General features: G+C 43.0%; 1 protein-coding gene across 1 annotated transcript in view; it reads left to right on the plus strand.

Moving 5' to 3' along the window:
- Positions 1–1,172: 1,172 nt before the first annotated feature.
- Positions 1,173–17,595, plus strand: part of FRMPD2 (FERM and PDZ domain containing 2) — a gene marked incomplete at both ends in the record, with an annotated part of 81,393 nt that continues 64,970 nt past the window's right edge. Inside the window, 4 exons of the mRNA XM_084245431.1 lie at positions 1,173–1,197; positions 9,865–9,990; positions 11,547–11,704; positions 16,644–16,709. Coding sequence (XP_084101557.1) covers positions 1,173–1,197; positions 9,865–9,990; positions 11,547–11,704; positions 16,644–16,709 — 375 coding nt within the window. The remainder of the gene's footprint in view (positions 1,198–9,864; positions 9,991–11,546; positions 11,705–16,643; positions 16,710–17,595) is intronic.

Consider the following 17,595-nt stretch of genomic DNA (forward strand, 5'->3'; position numbering starts at 1 on the left):
ACAGTTGAGTTTGCAAATGAAACGTACATTTACAGTATTGACAAATATTACTAAATGCCCTGCAGAGTGGTTGGATTAATCTCCCTTCCCACTGCTGGCACTTGGGATGGCTCATTCACCATGGTTTCGTCAGCATTGCCTTTTTGTAGAACATCATTATTTTTTTGGTCAATATATGAAATGCATATTTTCTCTCAAAAAGTCTCAATTTTGAAGCTGCTATTGATTTAAAGGGCCTCAAAGACCTGCTCCTTTAACCTGATCTCTACAGAACATTCATCTAATTTTTACTCTTCTCCCTTTCTCTTCCTTCTTTTCTGAACTTAAAAGTACTAGAGTGTAAGAATTCCTTTTCCTTTTTATGACCGTATTTTTCTTTTTAAAAAATTTATCGAGGTATTGATTTGATTAACATCAAAGCTGCATATATTTAATGTCTATAACTTGATGTGTTTAGAGATAGGTGTACACTCATGAAGCCATCACTGTAATTTCTGCAATAAACATATCCATCACCTCAAAAAGTTTCCTCTTGCCCTCTTTATTAAATGTTATTATTAATATTATTACTATTATTATATGTGTGTGCTTGTGAAATGATCACAAATACATTCCTCTTGCCTTCCCATTGGCAGCTCTGGTTATGGCTCCTCATCGTGATCTTGCATATTTCTGTCTTGTTGGGTGTAGATAGAAAGACTGTCTCAGTTAAAAGGCAGGGGGAATTGTTGAATTAATGCAACTAAGTCCCAGCTCATCACTGGCCTCTGGATCTTCACTGGGAAATCCTTTGATTGGCCCTGGAGATAAAATGACAGCGTAAAAGCCCCTTCTGGCCTGCAATCCCATTGCCTCCAGTAGCACCTAATCCCGCTGAGCTCTTACAGGCTCTCTCATGGGTCACTGGCTTTGAGGACTCAGGCTCCTGGTGTTACTGTTCCTGTTAACAGGCCAGAAACTGCACAGGGCTCAGACCCCGAGAGCAAGTAGCAGGAAAGGGAACGGCCTTTGTTGACTCACTTACTGGACAGCCAAGTGCTTAGTAACAAACAGTAAACAAAGGCAGTAGCACCAGTGGCAGTGGTAGCTCAGCAGAGAGACAGCAGGAAGCTCAGCACATTGTCAGAACGTTGTCCATGAGGACGGCCTAGATGGGGTCACAGAGACTTTGGATGCAGCCTTTGACACAGGACACAGGTAATCTTTGGTATTGTTCACTTTTTTCCTATAAATCTAGTTTGAGGGAAGGACATGCACTGGGTCTGGGTAGCAGGAATAGCGTAGCATGGCTGGACTAGGCCCTGTGTTAAGGACTCTGTAGTATCTGCTGAAGTGGTGCAGACTCCTGGAAGAGTGGAGGTGAGTAGAGTTTGAATGCCACCTGTGAACTAGCAGGATTTGGGAGGGCAGAGGTTGGGGGAAAGTCTTCTCAGGCAGAGAAAAGCATGCACAAAGTCCCAGTGGCATGAGTAAGTGTTCTAGGAACAGCACTTTAGTGAAGAGTGAGCATAGGCATCTGATAAGAAAGGAGGTTCCAGAGGTGAACGGTGCAGAGCCAGAGAGACCTTCTATGGCTTGCATTTAATTTCTCATGTCCTGGAGAAACATGGATAATTTTATTTTATTTATTAATTTTTTTAAAGAATCTTTTTTTTAAGATTTATTTATTTATTTATACAAGCACTGGGTACAATCAGAAGCGCAGGAGGGTGAGAGAATTCACCAGAGCCAGAGTAGGGAGCAGAGCAGGCAGAAGGACTGAGGTACACTGCTGAGGGGAGCAGCGGGCGGCAGGAGAGGTCTGGGTGCCATGTGGGACCCTCCTCTGGTGGCCGGGGAGCAGCCGGGAATCGAACCAGCGCTGCAGAGGCTGCAGGCAGCTTCGTAACCCAGCGCTCAGCCGCTGTGCCACCAGGGAGGCCCTGAAACATGGATAATTTTAATGAGGAAGATGTCATGATAATGTTTCATTATAGAAAATTATTCTGGTAGTATTATTAATGTGGGATTGGACGAGGTAAAGCTTGAGATGATGATAACCTAAAGAAACAATAGTGGGGACGCAGAGAACCACCAAGCAGGTGCTGGCAGGCTGAAGAAATTCAACATGCATAAATAAGTTCATTAAAAATTGTATTGACATTAAGGATGTATATTGCACAATTTATAAGTAATAAAATATAAAATTCGTTATACCACATAGTCAACTGATTTGCACGGAATGAATTCACTAGTATTTGCTGACCTCTTGTATCCTTAGTCTGTGTTTGCAATTGACTGAGGAATGTTGTTCCAACACAAATATTAGCTTGTGTTTTTTACACTGTATACATTTTCCCATATTTAGTTGACAAGAAGACGATTAAACAATGAGGGTGGACTCTTCATTTCATTAGTCAATGACATGAGCATCTTCTTTGCTGAATTAAGTAACAGTTTTTAAATTCTGGAAGAATATTTTCTCAATTTTTGTGCAATTCACAATTCTAATAGTTTTTTGTACCTATTATAACTATTTGTAGCTACAGATATGACATACTTTTAGATTTAATCTAATTATTACTGTTTTCCCCATCACTTTCTTAGGTCTAGATACACAGCAAAATAATAAACCAAGCCCTTATTTGTAGCTCTTGCCAATTCTTTGGTGTAAATATTCCACCACGGTCAAAACCAAACTCCTGATGTGATGCCAATGAATAGGAAGTTGGAAGAAAATTGCATTAGCACATCAATATGCAGTATTTCTAACATACACACATACACAGGCATGCACACACACATACACACACCATTGATTTGATTAAGCTCAAGCACACATAGTAAAATTAGGAAATGGTGAGTTTTGACTATATGATTAATATAATTTATTTGTTAATGTTTTTGTTTCCGTATCTTAATTTTTTTTAAAGATTTATTTATTTATTTATACAAGCACTGGGTACAGTCAGAAGTGCAGGAGGGTGAAAGAATTCACCAGAGCCAGAGCAGGGAACAGAACAGGCAGACTAACGAAATACACTGCTGAGGGGAGTAGTGGGGGCGGCTGGAGAGGTCTGTCATGCCATGTGGGACCCTCGCCGGTGGCCGGGCATCAAACCGGTGCTGCAGAGGCTACGGGCAGCTTCGCAGCCCAGCACTCAACTGCTGCGCCACCAGGGGAGGCCCTATATCTTAATTTTTAAGCTATGCTTATGTTTAACAATCAGCTTGCAAAATTCTTGGAATTTTAATAATTGGTTCCCACCGGTCAGTTTGGATCCTTTTTCAGCACATCTTGGGATCCAAGAGAGTTTTAGAGAGAGAATCCAGGGGTGGGTGGGCTATGGTTAGTGGTGATGGGAGAAAGGTAGACAAGCAAGGAAATTAAGAATAGTTACTTCTTCCTATAGACAAACATATACTTACCAAAATAGAAAATACAGGAATAGATTTAAGGCTGAAAGTCAATGTTGGATTCTGAAAAGACCAATGTGAATGATAATTATGAATTTAAATGTAGAACAGAGAGAAGTTTGAGTGTTCTTTCTACATTGGAAGAGAAGTCACTGGACTTCGTCAGATGTCTGAGGACTTGGTCCTCACATCCCTGTCAGCAAACCCTTGTGGGATTATATACTTTGAATTCCCAGCCTCTAAACCACCAATCCTAATGTGTTGGTGCTCAATGGAATTCATTTTGGCTTAGTTATTCTATATAAATCCTTTTATTTTTAAAGTTATGTTTACTTCATCTTTCTGTAAAATAAATGTAATTTATTTTAAAACAGCAATCCTGCCTCCAAATTCTAATTGGCCACAGACAGAACCTCTCTGTTTGGAACCTAAAATGAAGAGGTGGACTGTAATGGTTAGTTTCATGTATCAACTTGATTATGTGATTATAATATTTATTTAATAAAATACAAATCTGGCATTTGAAGTTATTTTGTAGAAGGGTTTATGCTTGAGATAATTGACTTTAGGTAAAGGAGATTATCCTTGGTAACATGGCTGGGTCTCCTCTAGTCACTTGAAAGACCTATAGAACAAAACTGAGGATTCCTTGAGCAAAAAGAAATTCTGCCTCAAGATTACAGTATCAGCCCCTACCTTGGAGTGTCTAGCCCCCTAAGATACGGTGTTAAGATATGGTGTTAATTGTTTCCGTCAGTCTGCCAGGTTTGAAGTGCTATAAACATTCCATTTTCTTCCTTAACAAAGTGACTAAAATATCTCAATGTCTCTAAAATTGACTCCCGATGGAGGAATCAGGGAAGAATGTAGGCCTCCCAAGGAATCAAAGCTCTAAGTGATCCTTTTCTCCTTCCTCCTTTTGTTCCTTATATCTCCCTTCATTCCTTCATTTTTTCATTCATTGAGCAGGTCTGCCAGTTCTGATAATCACAGAAGTCAATTCCTTGATAAAGGATACACACAAATACACACATACCTCATTCTGTTTCTCTGGCAAACCCCTGACAGATTAGATTGAACATTAATTAAATATGTGAATGGTTTTATGTGTGTGTGTATGTGTGTGTATCTCATTAGATTAATGGAACAAAATAGTTTAAAGTTGAATTTCAAGATAAATTTTTTTATGAATTCACAGCTTTAATGTACAGAATACTAATTTAAACATATGTAGCCTTAATTAGTCTTATTAGTTTACAATGCCACAACCCTCTTTTAGAAATGTAAATGGCACTTGCTAGCCATGTGCTTTTTGTGACATTCTGTCACTTAAATTCTTTATTTCCTCATCTGGAATTAGGAATCATTTTGCCTTTCCTACTTTGGAGAATTTTGGTAGAAATAAAAAAATTATGAAAATTCTGAAATGTATAAAGGTTTGTTCTCCTTAGAAAGCATTATTTTAAAGTATAATAGGTGAGGATTCAGTTAATCCACTCTGAATACAGATAGCATAATTTTTAAGACCTTAGGTCTTGTGGCCTTAAGAAACAATGCAGCAGCACTTTCCAAAGGACAGGCCTCATGGAGGAACATAGGTAAAACATGAACTGCATTAATAACATTGAATTATATTTTTGACATTTTGCTTCAATTCTTCAGATTATGCCAAGAAAGAAACTGCTCAGAACCATAGGCCTTTCATATTTCCTGAACTTATTATTCCTTTTACTGTGAAAGATCAGGTCTCAGGCTTAAGCCTGTGGAAGGCACTATTATTTGGCAAAAATTCAATGATTAAAAAAAATTAGTCATAATTACCTTTTATTTAGGTAAAGTCACTTTCATTTTCTTTTACGGTAATGATAGTTTCCTTTTAAAATATATGCACTGAGGGCTTCCCTGGTGGCACAAGGGGTTGAGATGCAACATATAAAGCTGTCCGCAGCCACTGCAGCACGAGTTCGATCCCCAGCCAGGGAGATATCCACATGGCTCAGCAGACCTCTCCTGGCTCGCCTGCTGCTCCCCTCAGCAGTGTATTCAGTCAATCTGCCTGTTCTGTTCCTCACTCTGTCTCTGGTTGATCCCCTCACCCCCCACACCTCTGGCCTGTACCCCGGTTTCTTGTATACATAAATTAATAAATCTTTAAAAAATAAAATAAATGCACTGAAATTAAAAAAAAATCTTGCCTATTTGTACAAGTAGTATAGGAATGACTAATATTAGGAAAATGGTATGTGAAAGATAAAGAAAAATTGAGAGAAACACTATTCTAAAATGCTCCAAGTATTTGTCATGCACTAGTATCCATCTGTTATCTAGAAATGCAGGATTCCACCTTGGAAGACTGAAGAAAGGAAGGGTATCTGCCAGTTGTCTTTTCACTATAAGCTTGTTCTCTTTGTCACAGCCATCTTGTAAGCTGGGAAATATCATCCCCATTTTATAGATGAGGGCAGTGAGACTTTAAGAGTTTTCTTGTTCCAGGTTATACCACGTCAGTGCTGCAGCCAGTATTTGAATCAGGGAGTGGGACAGTGTCTGTGTGGAGAATGCAAGGGTGATACACTTTCATCCATCACCTGCTTGAAGTGGTTAGAGTCCAAGCAGCTTGCTGTGGGAGAATCCTAGAAGCAACTGGACCCTTGGGGAGAAGGTTGCCATTGCCTTCTGGAAGGTTTTGCCCAGATCTTGGTCTGAGTGTTAGCAGATGGCTTTTACTGAGAGTCCAAAGGGAGAAGGAAGACATAAGAAACAAAAGGAGGAGGGGGACAGGATGGCCCTGAGAGCTTTGGTTCTTCCAGAGCCCGACATTCTTCTCTGGTTTCTCCCTCGGGTGTCTATTTTGGAGACATTGAGATATTTTAGGCATTTTGCTAAGGTTAAAATGGGATGTTTATAGCACCTCAATCCTGGCAGACAGATGGAAACAATTAACACCATATCTTAAAAATCTCATAGTTGGAAGCTGCTCAGCAGCTTTGATGCTTAAAATCCCTCTTGGAGTGACTGGAGCAGAGATGGAAAAAGAAGGGAAGGAAGATTTGCTCAGCACTTTAACTGTAACTGAGCATGTTAATAGTTCTGTGAGGTGGCTAATATGATTAACTCTATTTCCCAGATGACAAAACAGAGGCTCTGAGAGGTCACACAACTCAAGTGAATGTTGTGGTGCATCATCGCATTTACTGGTTCTCCAGCCTCTCTCTCTATAGAATTATCTTATTTGGATACCTGCCTGTTCCTACTATAATGTAAACCTCAGAAAGCCAGGATGTTATTATTTGCCCTTCTATTTGTAGCACAGAGCTTAAAATATATTAGATATTTGATAAGCATTTGTTAAATGAGGTTGGCTGAGGAAAGGATGTAAGGAAAATCTCACAAATGAAAGCTCAAGTTTGTTGCCACCTCAGCCCACCTGAAAGGAAGGTCCGAACAGAAGCACTAATAGAAGGGCATGGGCTGGGTTTCTAGGTGGGACCAGACCAGATTAGAGGGGCTGCTAGAAGTCTGAGGTCAATGAAGAGAACCCCTGGCAGACGGGATGCCCCAGATCATCCATGGGAACTAATAGAAGGGAGTCTGAGGAAACAGCTGAATGGGCACTGGGACTGAACATGGAAAAGGTGACTTTGGGGTTACTATATAGACACAGAAGCCTACAGAGAATGGAGTCTGTGTCAAAAACTTGACCTGTAGAGGTGAGATCCAGGAGGGTGCATGAGCAATGAGGGTAGGGCAGCAGAGCTGCCTCCAAAAGGCATGCCCCTCAGTTGAACACTTTCCCTGAATATCTCACTGTTGAGGCGACCAGGTTTATCTGTGTGGTTAATTCCCTTTGGCATTTAGATAACAGTCCCCTTTTTATTCCATGGTACAGCAGTACCTCGCCTACCAGTCTGCTTAGAAGAACTTGGAGAGAAGCCCAGAGACATCACAGCTGGTGAAAGGCCAGTGACGAGTGTCTCATAGCCTGAGATTAATACACAGAAAGCATGAAGGACACTGGCTGGCATGCAATAAGCTCTATAGAATCTTGTGTTATTAGAGGAAATATCAGTTGGCTCTGAAATGGAATTTGCAACATCACCCACAGATAACAATGTTAATGTGAATACAGGTTGCTTCTTGAGGCCTGGTGAACTGGAAAGGATTCCCTGGACTGTCCTTTAATAACCTGCTCCCTTTCATTGTGGAGGTGTGTGGCTAGGGTCACTGTGGAAATTCAGAATCCTATGTGGTTGGTTCCCTCTTGTAGGTGCTCCTTCCAGGTATCAGTTTACCGCTGTGGGCAGAGGGTCACATTCAGCTGTGACACTGGAGCAGCCTGGTGAGGATTTTGTACAGAAAAGTACACATTTCTTTCTGCAATAGGATCATGGATGTGTTAACATGAAAAAAAGTGTAAGGGATTTTTGTTGTTGTTTTTGCTTATTTGTTTGTTTTTCATGGAAAGAATGATGAATAGTTTACTGGCACTGATGAATGGGTTCAGACTTGTATTTAATGTGGCAGCTGTGATCCTGATGTCTCCAACAACAAGAGCAGTAACGTCAAGCCCTAAGGAACTCTTAGCTCAAACCACAGAAGGTGCTTAATCAGCCAGCCTGACCAGTTATATGGTTTTCTAGATATTGGATGCTCCTTTATTGACTTTATATGGTAGAAAAGAATGATGGATATTTTTAGCTCTTTATCATTTGCTGGCAAGATTTTAGGATAATTCTTTAGGAAAGTTTAGTATAACTGATGCAAGTTGTTGGATTCACCTGTGGATATTTTTTACATGAATGTACAAATTTATTAGTTCATGTTAACTTGCTTTCCAAGGTGGTTGCTTGAAGCAAACTACATTCCCACCTGCGGTGTGGGAGTCTCTATTCCATCTATCTGCCAACAAGTGGTGGCAGGAGATCTCTTGTCTTTCCTCATTTAGTTATTATGTCTCATATTTTTAATTAAACTTTTAATTTTGAGACAGTTGTAGATTCATGTGCAGTTGTAGAAATAATGCAGAGAGATCCTTCACCTAAAAGCTGTCATCATCTACCTAAACTAGAGTAAAATAGCACTCCAGGATAATGGCATGAATGCAATGTTAGATCTGGTTCTGATTTTCTGTTACTTGTATTCATTTGTGTGTGTGTATGTGTGCATGTGTGTGTATGTGTGTGTTCATGCGCACAAGTGGTTACTTTCAAGTGATTTTATCATGTGTTGGTTTGTGCATAAAATACCATAGTTAACACACAGAACAATTTCATCACCGTACAGATCCCATCTATCACTTTTTATTTGGATTTTGCTGTCTGCAAATGGGAACAGCAGTCCTTGGATAAGTAACATTTCACACATAAAGTTTTCTCAGTTAAGTCCTCTTACAGTGCCCTCTGGCCCCGGGAGAGAGAAGAGCAAGCCTCAATCTCCTGGGAATCTGCCTCTCTTCCTGAGACTGGAGGAGCCTGATCTGAGAGGCATATGTAGGGAGTTGAGCAGCTGGTGAGTGGAGAACTTGGATTAGCATGTTGGATGGAAGGATGGGGTGCCACATTGTGCTCCCCACTCTGCCCCCAATGCAGCACACCATCCATGAGATCTGGCTGTAGAAAAGATCAGTGACGTAAATGGATTAGGAAGGCCTGCCTGGCCTCTTCCTGCTGCCACAGCACCTGGGGCCCTCCATACAAAGATTAGTAGGTAGTCACTTTGTTGGGGGGGTTTGGGGGAGAGAAATTTAAATGTCAGCTTTGGTTTAAAGGAGTGCTGCTAAGGAGTGGGAAGAGAACCAGCCTTCTTCACTCCTTCAGCAAATCAGGCCCGTGCTTCCCTGTGAGTCTGCACCTTTGCAAAACACAGACCTTACTATCCCTTCTAATGAGTCTCGCTCTTCAGGCAGGTATTGGCAATCACTAGAGACAAGGACGGGTGCTGGCACCAAATCCTGCTCTGCATGTGGCAGCCAGAGAGGAAATGATATGAATCATGTATTGGAGGCAAAAAAGATGGTTAACCACTTTCCCAGACAGAGGAGGAGAACAGGCAACAGACACTACCCAGGCATAGGTAGCTGTGCTGCAGTGCATGCCAGCTCGGAGGGAGGTGCCATTCTCCCGGGTTTATTTGTTCCTTCACTTATTTACTCACTTAACCCTTCATTTGGGAATGTGTATATACATACATACATATACATACATACATTTATACTTGTATTATGTTGTATGTGCTATATGTGCTCATTTACTGAGAAGCATCACCTAGTCAGCCTGGCGGCTCTCCCACCCCCATCCCCATGAACGTTTCCTTATCTTCTCCTGTGTCCCTGGCCCTGTACCCAGCCTGGGGACACAAATGATAAAAGCATGGTGCAGGCATGGGCTACACCTGGGCTGGAGTGGCGAGTGCTGGCTCTGACATGTTCCTGGACATTGCAGAAGTTCTGCCACATGTGTGTCTTTGTAGGCATGAGCCTGGCTTCTGTGACCCTGGCCAGTGCCCTACAAGTAAAGGGCAAAGCTCTGTCTGAAGAAGAAATCTGGTCCCTCTTGTCCCTGGCTGCTGAGCGGCTCCTGGAAGACCTTTGTGATGGTAAGAGAAATATGTTTGGGGTGATTGAGTCATGGGGAATTAAATGCGAAGCTTCTCTGACAAACACAATTCTGGCTGCTGTTTCCTGATGTGTTATAGGTTTGAAGGATAAGAACAAGTAGGCAATGCCACCCACCCATGGAGCTGCATTGGGAGGGCAGGTCTGCCTCCTGGACTTATGGCATGCTGCAGAGTAGGAAGAAACACCTTGCTTTTGCCTTGATATTGCAGTTCTTCCAGGCATGGTGCCTAGGCAGCTCTATAGGACTCTCCCAACACCTGGGCAGCCTGGGCATAACCAGAGATTGGAGGCAGAGGGTCAGCTAACACCCCCACACTGTCCCCTGTCCCCATTTGGAGAGAGACCCCCACACTCTGTAGTCTAAACAGGGAAGGTTAATATAAAGAATTAATAAACTTTGATTTAAGAAAACTCCACATGGCCCCCTCAGGCCAAGGGCACTATCAAGTGAGAGACAAGCTTTGAAGTCTGGAATTGGGGTTCAGATCTGTTGGAGTTATGCTCGCAGTCCAAGATGACAGAAAACTTGGCTAATCTGCGTGGTCATAGATTGTCTATTGAAAGCAGTCACTTGAAAGCAGGGTGCAGACAGTCACTGACGTGGGTGGGGTGACCCTCTGGGTGGTGGTGGGTGCAGGGAAGACACAACCCTGGATGGTGGTATGAGCAGGAGACCTAGAGCTACCTTTTCCCCTGCCCCCTGCACCTGTGTAGACAGGGTCAGGAGAATTTGACCACAAGGCCAGGTCAGATTGCCAGGTGCTGGAGCTGCTGTGGGTCCAGGGCCTATGTCCCACACACCACTGGCCCTCTATGGAGCCAGCCTCCCACATATCTCCCCAGCACATCCTACTGAGAATGCTTCTCCTGGCACTCGCTATGAAGGAGAGGTGTCTAAGAGAGGAGCAGCTACTGAATGATGGATTTGGAGCTGCAAGGCATTAACTTGATAACTGGAACAAATACCAGGTGCCCAGTCTCAGATATCAACTCAAAAGTCACCCATGCCTGGGGGTTGCCAGGCCTCAGTGGAGGTTCCTCACACGTGAGCTCACACAAGCGCAGTCAGGGTGGGGGTCCTAATGTGGGGAGATGAAGGGAGCCTATGTACCTGCACCTTCGGCTTTATCTTCTCCCTCAAGCTTCACTCCTTCCCTGCCCTGGAGGTTCTGATGAACAGCTACGGTATGCTCAGAAGACCAGCTGCCTTGGTCTTTGGCTTGGCTCCAGTGAATTAGAGCTTGTACCAATCTCCAGGTGACCCAACTTTCCTCTACCTTTTACATCGAGACTTCGGGTCACTAATGAGTTTGGATGCAGGAGCTAGTCCCCCCGTCATAGTCCCCACCTTTCTTAACACATGCTCCTGGGAACACAGGTGTGAGGTTTGAGTTTGTTCTGCTCATGTTTTCCCTGGCTGTGGCTCACAGTCCACCCCAGAGTGGGTACTGGAAGGGATACTCTGGGCACAATCCCACAGCTTGTTCTGCAGAAGGTGGCCTGTTTTCTATACCCATCACTGCCTTGGTTTCAGATTCTTCGGACTATGTGATCTGTCCCTGGTCAGCTTTGCTTTCTGTGACTGGAAGCCTTTCTTTCCAAGACCATATTTCTTATATAGAGGCTGCTCCTTTCAAGGCCCCTGAACTGCTGCAAGGACACAGTGACAGTGAGCAGCCTGATGCCTCTCAGGTAAGGCATGTGGTGTCTCTGCACATCCTTGGGCCCTGTCCCTGGGGAAAGACCTGGTCCTAGAACCTCAAATCTGTCCTCCTGGGGATGGCTTCCTCAGCTTCCAACTCATCCCCAAGGAACAATGGAGTAGAGTAGATTTATAGAATTTTATTCCCAGACTTTCTTGCCGGCAATTTATATTAGTCTTTAATGAAGACCAACTTCTCTGAGCCTCAATTTCTACATGTGTGAAAAGGGGTTAACATGACCTAATCTATCAGCTTATTATAAATGTTAAGAATGAAGTGTTTTGGGCCTCCCCGGTGGCGCAGTGGTTGAGCGCTGGGTTGTGATGCTGACTGCAGCCTCTGCGGCGCCGGTTCGATCCCCGGCTGCTCCCCGGCCACCGGAGGAGGGTCCCACATGGTGCGCAGACCTCTCCTGCCGCCCGCTGCTCCCCTCAGCAGTGTACTTCGGTCCTTCTGCCTGCTCTGCTCCCTGCTCTGGCTCTGGTGAATTCTCTCACCCTCCCGTGCTTCTGACTGTACCCAGTGCTTGTATAAACAGAACAAAAACAAACAAACAAACAAATAAATAAATAAAACATGCCTCTATTAAAAAAAAAAAAAAGAATGAAGTGTTTTAAAGCTGTGGGTATATGGCCTGCCACATTGGTACCATTGGCAGCATGCAGCAAAGCCCTAAGAAAGACCCAACAAGTGTTCAAACAGGAATTTATCCTAAGGCATGAATAATGATTGATTTAACTGCAGCAATATTTATTACTGCATTGTTGACATTTGTTATAAATTGGAAACAAGCTAAATGTCCACTGAAACAAGACAGCATTAAAATGAAATCTAGAAGGTTATTTAATGTCTTGGGAATAAATGAAATATATGCATGTACAATATGTACAATGTGATCCCAGAGAGAGAGAGAGAGGGAGAGAGAGAGAGATCATTCTAAAAATACATACCCTAAGGTGTCGACAGTGATTATTTTTGGATGGCAAAATCAGTGATGATTTTATTTCCCCACGGTTGTGTTTTGCTTCTGAATAACAAAATGTTCTAATAAACCTAATCTTCATTTTAAAAGAGATGAAATTCTCAAGATGCAAGGTATGATGCAAGGCAGGCACACAGCACTGGGAAGGACATAATAGGCATTTAGTCAATGTGTTCTGCTCTTGCTTCCACGCCTTTTCATGGAGAAAGTGCAGGTCTGTAAATTCTGCTCCTCTCTGGAGGCTTCCTGTCACTGGGGCTGCTTTTCCTTTAGGCTCAGAGAAGAGGGCTTTGATGGCTTCCAGGATTGGCTTGTCTGGGTCCCTGTGTCACCAAGTGACATCATAGCAGTGAAAGCATCAGCGTCCCCATGGCAGTGGCCCTGGCTCCATCACCCCACTGCCAGTCACCCTAGTTCTCCAGCCCCTAAACCCTTTTCTACATTGCCAGAACCCCGGGGGTAAATCCTCTCAGATTCCCACTGTTTGTCTGTGATGATGCTCCACCTTCAGCGGGTTGCATCTACTCAGCTAAGATGCCACATCCTAAGTCATGGATCTGACTTTTTGAGTGATAAGTGAAGGGTCCTACTGATGCAACTTGAAAATGCAGGGGATCCAATTTCTGTGACATGACCCTTAATCACTGGTAAATGAAAGTTTGATGGAACTGAGAAAATAAATTCTCCTTTCTTTTCTTGTGGACTTTTTTGAGATGGCTAAGTTTTGCAAGCTTTACTGAGACGTCCTAGGTGCTAGGCAGCTCTGTCTTTTGTGCTTTCAGCTGAGTTATGTGGCTTGTTGCAGGGAGGTTGTCTGCAAGGTGATGTCACCTCTGTCCTTGCCTCCCTTCCCATTTATTCCCTCCCACATATTACTCTGGGCTTACAGTTCCAGAATGAGGCATCAACACCTAACCCTTGTCTCAGTCTCTGCTTTGTATAGTACCTGAGTTTAGACAGATCTTATGTACTCCTGGGGTCTTTCCCTGTCCCTACCACCACTCACTGGTGAGGAACAGACTTCACCCTGCTGACTGCAGCTTGACTTATGAAGTTGTAGTCAATATGCTCAACATGATTTTTTTTTAAGATTTATTTTTATTTATTTATGTGTACAAGAACTGGGGTGTAGACCAGAGGTGTGGGGGGTGAGAAGATTCACCAGAGACAGAGTGGGAAGTGGACCAGGCGGATCTACTGAAATACAATGATTAAGGGAGCAGCGGGCAAGACAGGAGAGGTCGGCTGCACCATGTGGGTTAGCCCACTGGCTGGGGATTGAACTCATGCAGCAGTGGCCAGTGATAGCTTAACCCCTGTGCCACCAGGGAGGCCCCCCCTGCTCAGCATCTTTGAGCTGAGTTGAGCTAGAGATATATATGCTCCTCTCTTCTGCACTTGGTCATCCATGCAGAGGAGTGAGGACTCCAAAAGTTCCAAAGCTAAAGGAATCTGAGCTAAAAACCGGAGAGGTGTGTTGCTGAGTGTGGGCCAGAGGTGTGTTGCTGATTGTGGGCTAAAGGTGATTTTAATCTGGGGGAGGGCCAATTTTGGGAGGCACTGAGTCCTGAATAAAATGAGTAGTCATTTCTCTTGGCAGCTTATGAAGCATGGCATATGGGAGTATGGTTTATGGGGCAGAAGCCACAGCTTTGAATCTTGACTATCAGCCAGGAGGCAGGGTTGCCTGGCTAGTCTTACTCTTACAACATCTTTGCCATTCAGTTCTCTAAATTGCTTTCTTTTTCATTTATCATATGCTCCTTTCTTTGTCTAACTTAACTTGGGAGGGGAGGAGGGAGTAGGCAATCAGATAAGTGGTCTCTAGAAGAGTTACACTCAGAATCCTGTCCTAGCCCTCAGCCCCCTCCTAAGGTTTGGAGGAGATACCCTGATTAAACCCTCCTCAGTCAACATGCAGCTCTAACTTGCATATTGAGATGTTCTGCCCCACTGCTTGGTATGTTGGTCCTGGGTGCAGGTGGATAATGTGGGCAAGGCATTAAGTACAAGTCACTTATGCCAGCATCACCTCACCATGCTCATGGCAAACATTGCCAATCAACCATAGCATTCTTTCCCACTGAGCTGGGAGTTGCTTTTAAAATCCTTCTCACTACCCTTCCACAAGCATCATCTACCAAAGGTCTGGATGTGGGATTTGGGATGGAACCCTTTGTTACGGCCCTAGGCCTTGCCCTAGGACACTTTTAGACTGAGTCCTTGGAATCCAGACAAGGTCCAGGTGTGGATAGTGCCTCTGGAAGTTCTCAGGATGCAGCTCCAGCATCTGCTCTCAGGGTCATTTCTCTGGAAATGAGGGTGTACCTTATGCACTTTCCTTCAGGTGTCCAGTCACATTCATCAGAGATGTGCTTGACTAGTTTAGGTGTATAATACTGGCAAGAAGAGAGAGATTATTGGGGCATGTATGATTGGACACATGCCCTTGACCTAGCGATGTAAAGAAACACCTACTTGTATTTAAGTCCATGGATTGCTCTAGTAACCACACATCTTACACACCATGTTTCATTAATTCATTGTCTCCCCTCCAAAGTGCCAAAAGTCATTACTGAGAAGAGAGTTCTTAAGGAGACTGCTAGTTATATTTTGAAGTCCCACAATGATAATAAGGTGATATTTTTTGAGAACTTACTGTGAGCCAGAGGTGACTTAGCCAAGTGACTCAGGGCAAGGGCTCTGGTGACTAGGTTCAAGTTTAGGCTTTAGGCCTTATTTGGGCAGATTCCCTACCTTGCCTTTGCTTTTAGTTTACTGTTCTGTAAAGAGGAGCAATTAAATTACCTACCTTACAGGATTGTGGTGAAGACTAAATTGGTTAACATGAAAGACTCAGAACAAGACTATATATATTATATTAGTATATTATAAATATTCTGTCAGTAACAATAACATTATTATTATTATTATTATTATTACTACTACTACTATTATTACCACCATCTCCATGTAATTTTCACTTAATCTTCATTAACACTCAACCAAAATACTCACTTTAAAGATGAAGAAACTGAGCCTCAGAGAAGTGAGAAATTGTTCTTCCATTATACCATGTTGCTTTCTAACAAATATGTGATGCTTTTTAATCAGATTGAAATGTATATTGGGGCCCTGGTGGCACAGGGGTTAAGATGCAACCTATGAGGCTGTCCACAGCCACTGCAACATGGGTTCGATCCCTGGCCAGGGAGGTGACCCGCATGGTGCAGCAGACCTCTCCTGTCTCACCTGCTGCTCCTCTCAGCAGTTTATTTCGGTTCATGTGCCTGTTCTGTTTCCTACTCTGTCTTTGGTGAATCCTCTCACCCTCCACACTTCTGGCCTGTGCCCCAGCTCTTGTATGCATGAATAAATAAATCTTTAAAAAAAAGGAAATATAGTATATTGTATACAAATGATTTTGGCTATAAGAAACAGAAAGTTTCAGTGGCTGGGACCACCAATAAAGTTATTATTTATTTGACAAGTCCAGTGATTGGTCAGCAGCTCAGTAAATGTCATCAAGGATGCAGGCTGTATATTCCATTAAACCCTCCTTAGCTGCTGGCTTTCTGTGCATATGCTTATTGCCTAATGGCCACAAGATGGCTGCTGTGATCCCATGCATCACATCAGTGTTCAAGGCAGAAACAGGGGGGAAAGGATGGGATGAGGCAATTGTTACGACTGTCAGTTAAAAAAAAAAAAAAACCCAACTTTCTCAGAAGCCCCCAACAGACTTCCCTTACATATTTTGCCAAAACTGAGTTTCATGGTCACTGTGGCTTTCAGCTTTTAGAGTAGGCCCCAAACTTTAAGGGAGATGCAGGTGGTTGTTGAACTAGTCAGCCAACAGTGTTGGAGACTGAGTTGTGTATTTCTTGCAGAACAAAGAATAACAGCGGTGGCTAAAATCTAATCATGTGCTTTTTCTCTTGGGCAGATGCATGTCTATTCTTTAGGAATGACCCTCTACTGGTCAGCAGGGTTCCATGTTCCACCCACTCAGGTCTGTAAACAAGATCCTCAAAGTCTTGCATTTACATTTATTTAGTGATTTTATCCAGGGTAGGGGTCACATTCATTGAACTGTGTGTCACCACTTTGTCCTATTAGATTCTGGGATGACTTTGCCAACTGGCTACAAAACTGCTTCTGCTAAGTCCAGAAACAATCTCAGAATCCCACCCAACAATTGCACTCCAGGAAGTTGCAATCTGGAATTGGCAAGCAGGATCAGACTTATTTGTCACTCCTACTCAGAGGAAGTAGCAACCTAGAGGATTTTATAGACATTGAAGATACAGATTTGCAAAATAAGCTTTAAAGTACCCTTCATGAAGTAAGATGTTTTCCTGCAAAAGGGTTTTGTGCTCAATAGATTAAAATGCTTCCTAAATCTCCCTCTTGAAGATTTCCCAAGGTGGTTTACTAAAAACTCAAGAAGGTTTAAAATAAATGTTTTACCTCTATTATAGCATGCTATACAAATTTTGAATATAGAATATGTGTATTTGTAAATTTTCATCTGACACTGAATTCCTTAGAATTAAGAGCACATTGGAGAACCCCTTCCCCTCTCTCCCCCACCCCTATCCCTTCTTTCCTTACCACTCACCTTTGTTCTCTCCAATCCTACTTCCCCATGCTCCTGAGTGCTCTTTTTATTTTTTTAAATTATTTTATTTTATATAATTCTTATATCATTTTTCATTTTTGCACAATGTATGACTGCTCTTTTTTAAAATAGAGTCCTACTCATGTCCCTCCCACTGTGAGACCTTTCGCAGCTCCCATGGGGCTGCATTCTACTTCATAGCAGGGCATACCTGGAGCCAGAGTTGGGTTCCTATCTGTAGCCATGGTACCTTGCTGGTATTCTGCTGTTTCAGGCC

The sequence above is a fragment of the Talpa europaea genome (assembly GCF_964194135.1).
Source record: "Talpa europaea genome assembly, chromosome: 10".
Lineage (NCBI taxonomy): Eukaryota > Metazoa > Chordata > Mammalia > Eulipotyphla > Talpidae > Talpa > Talpa europaea.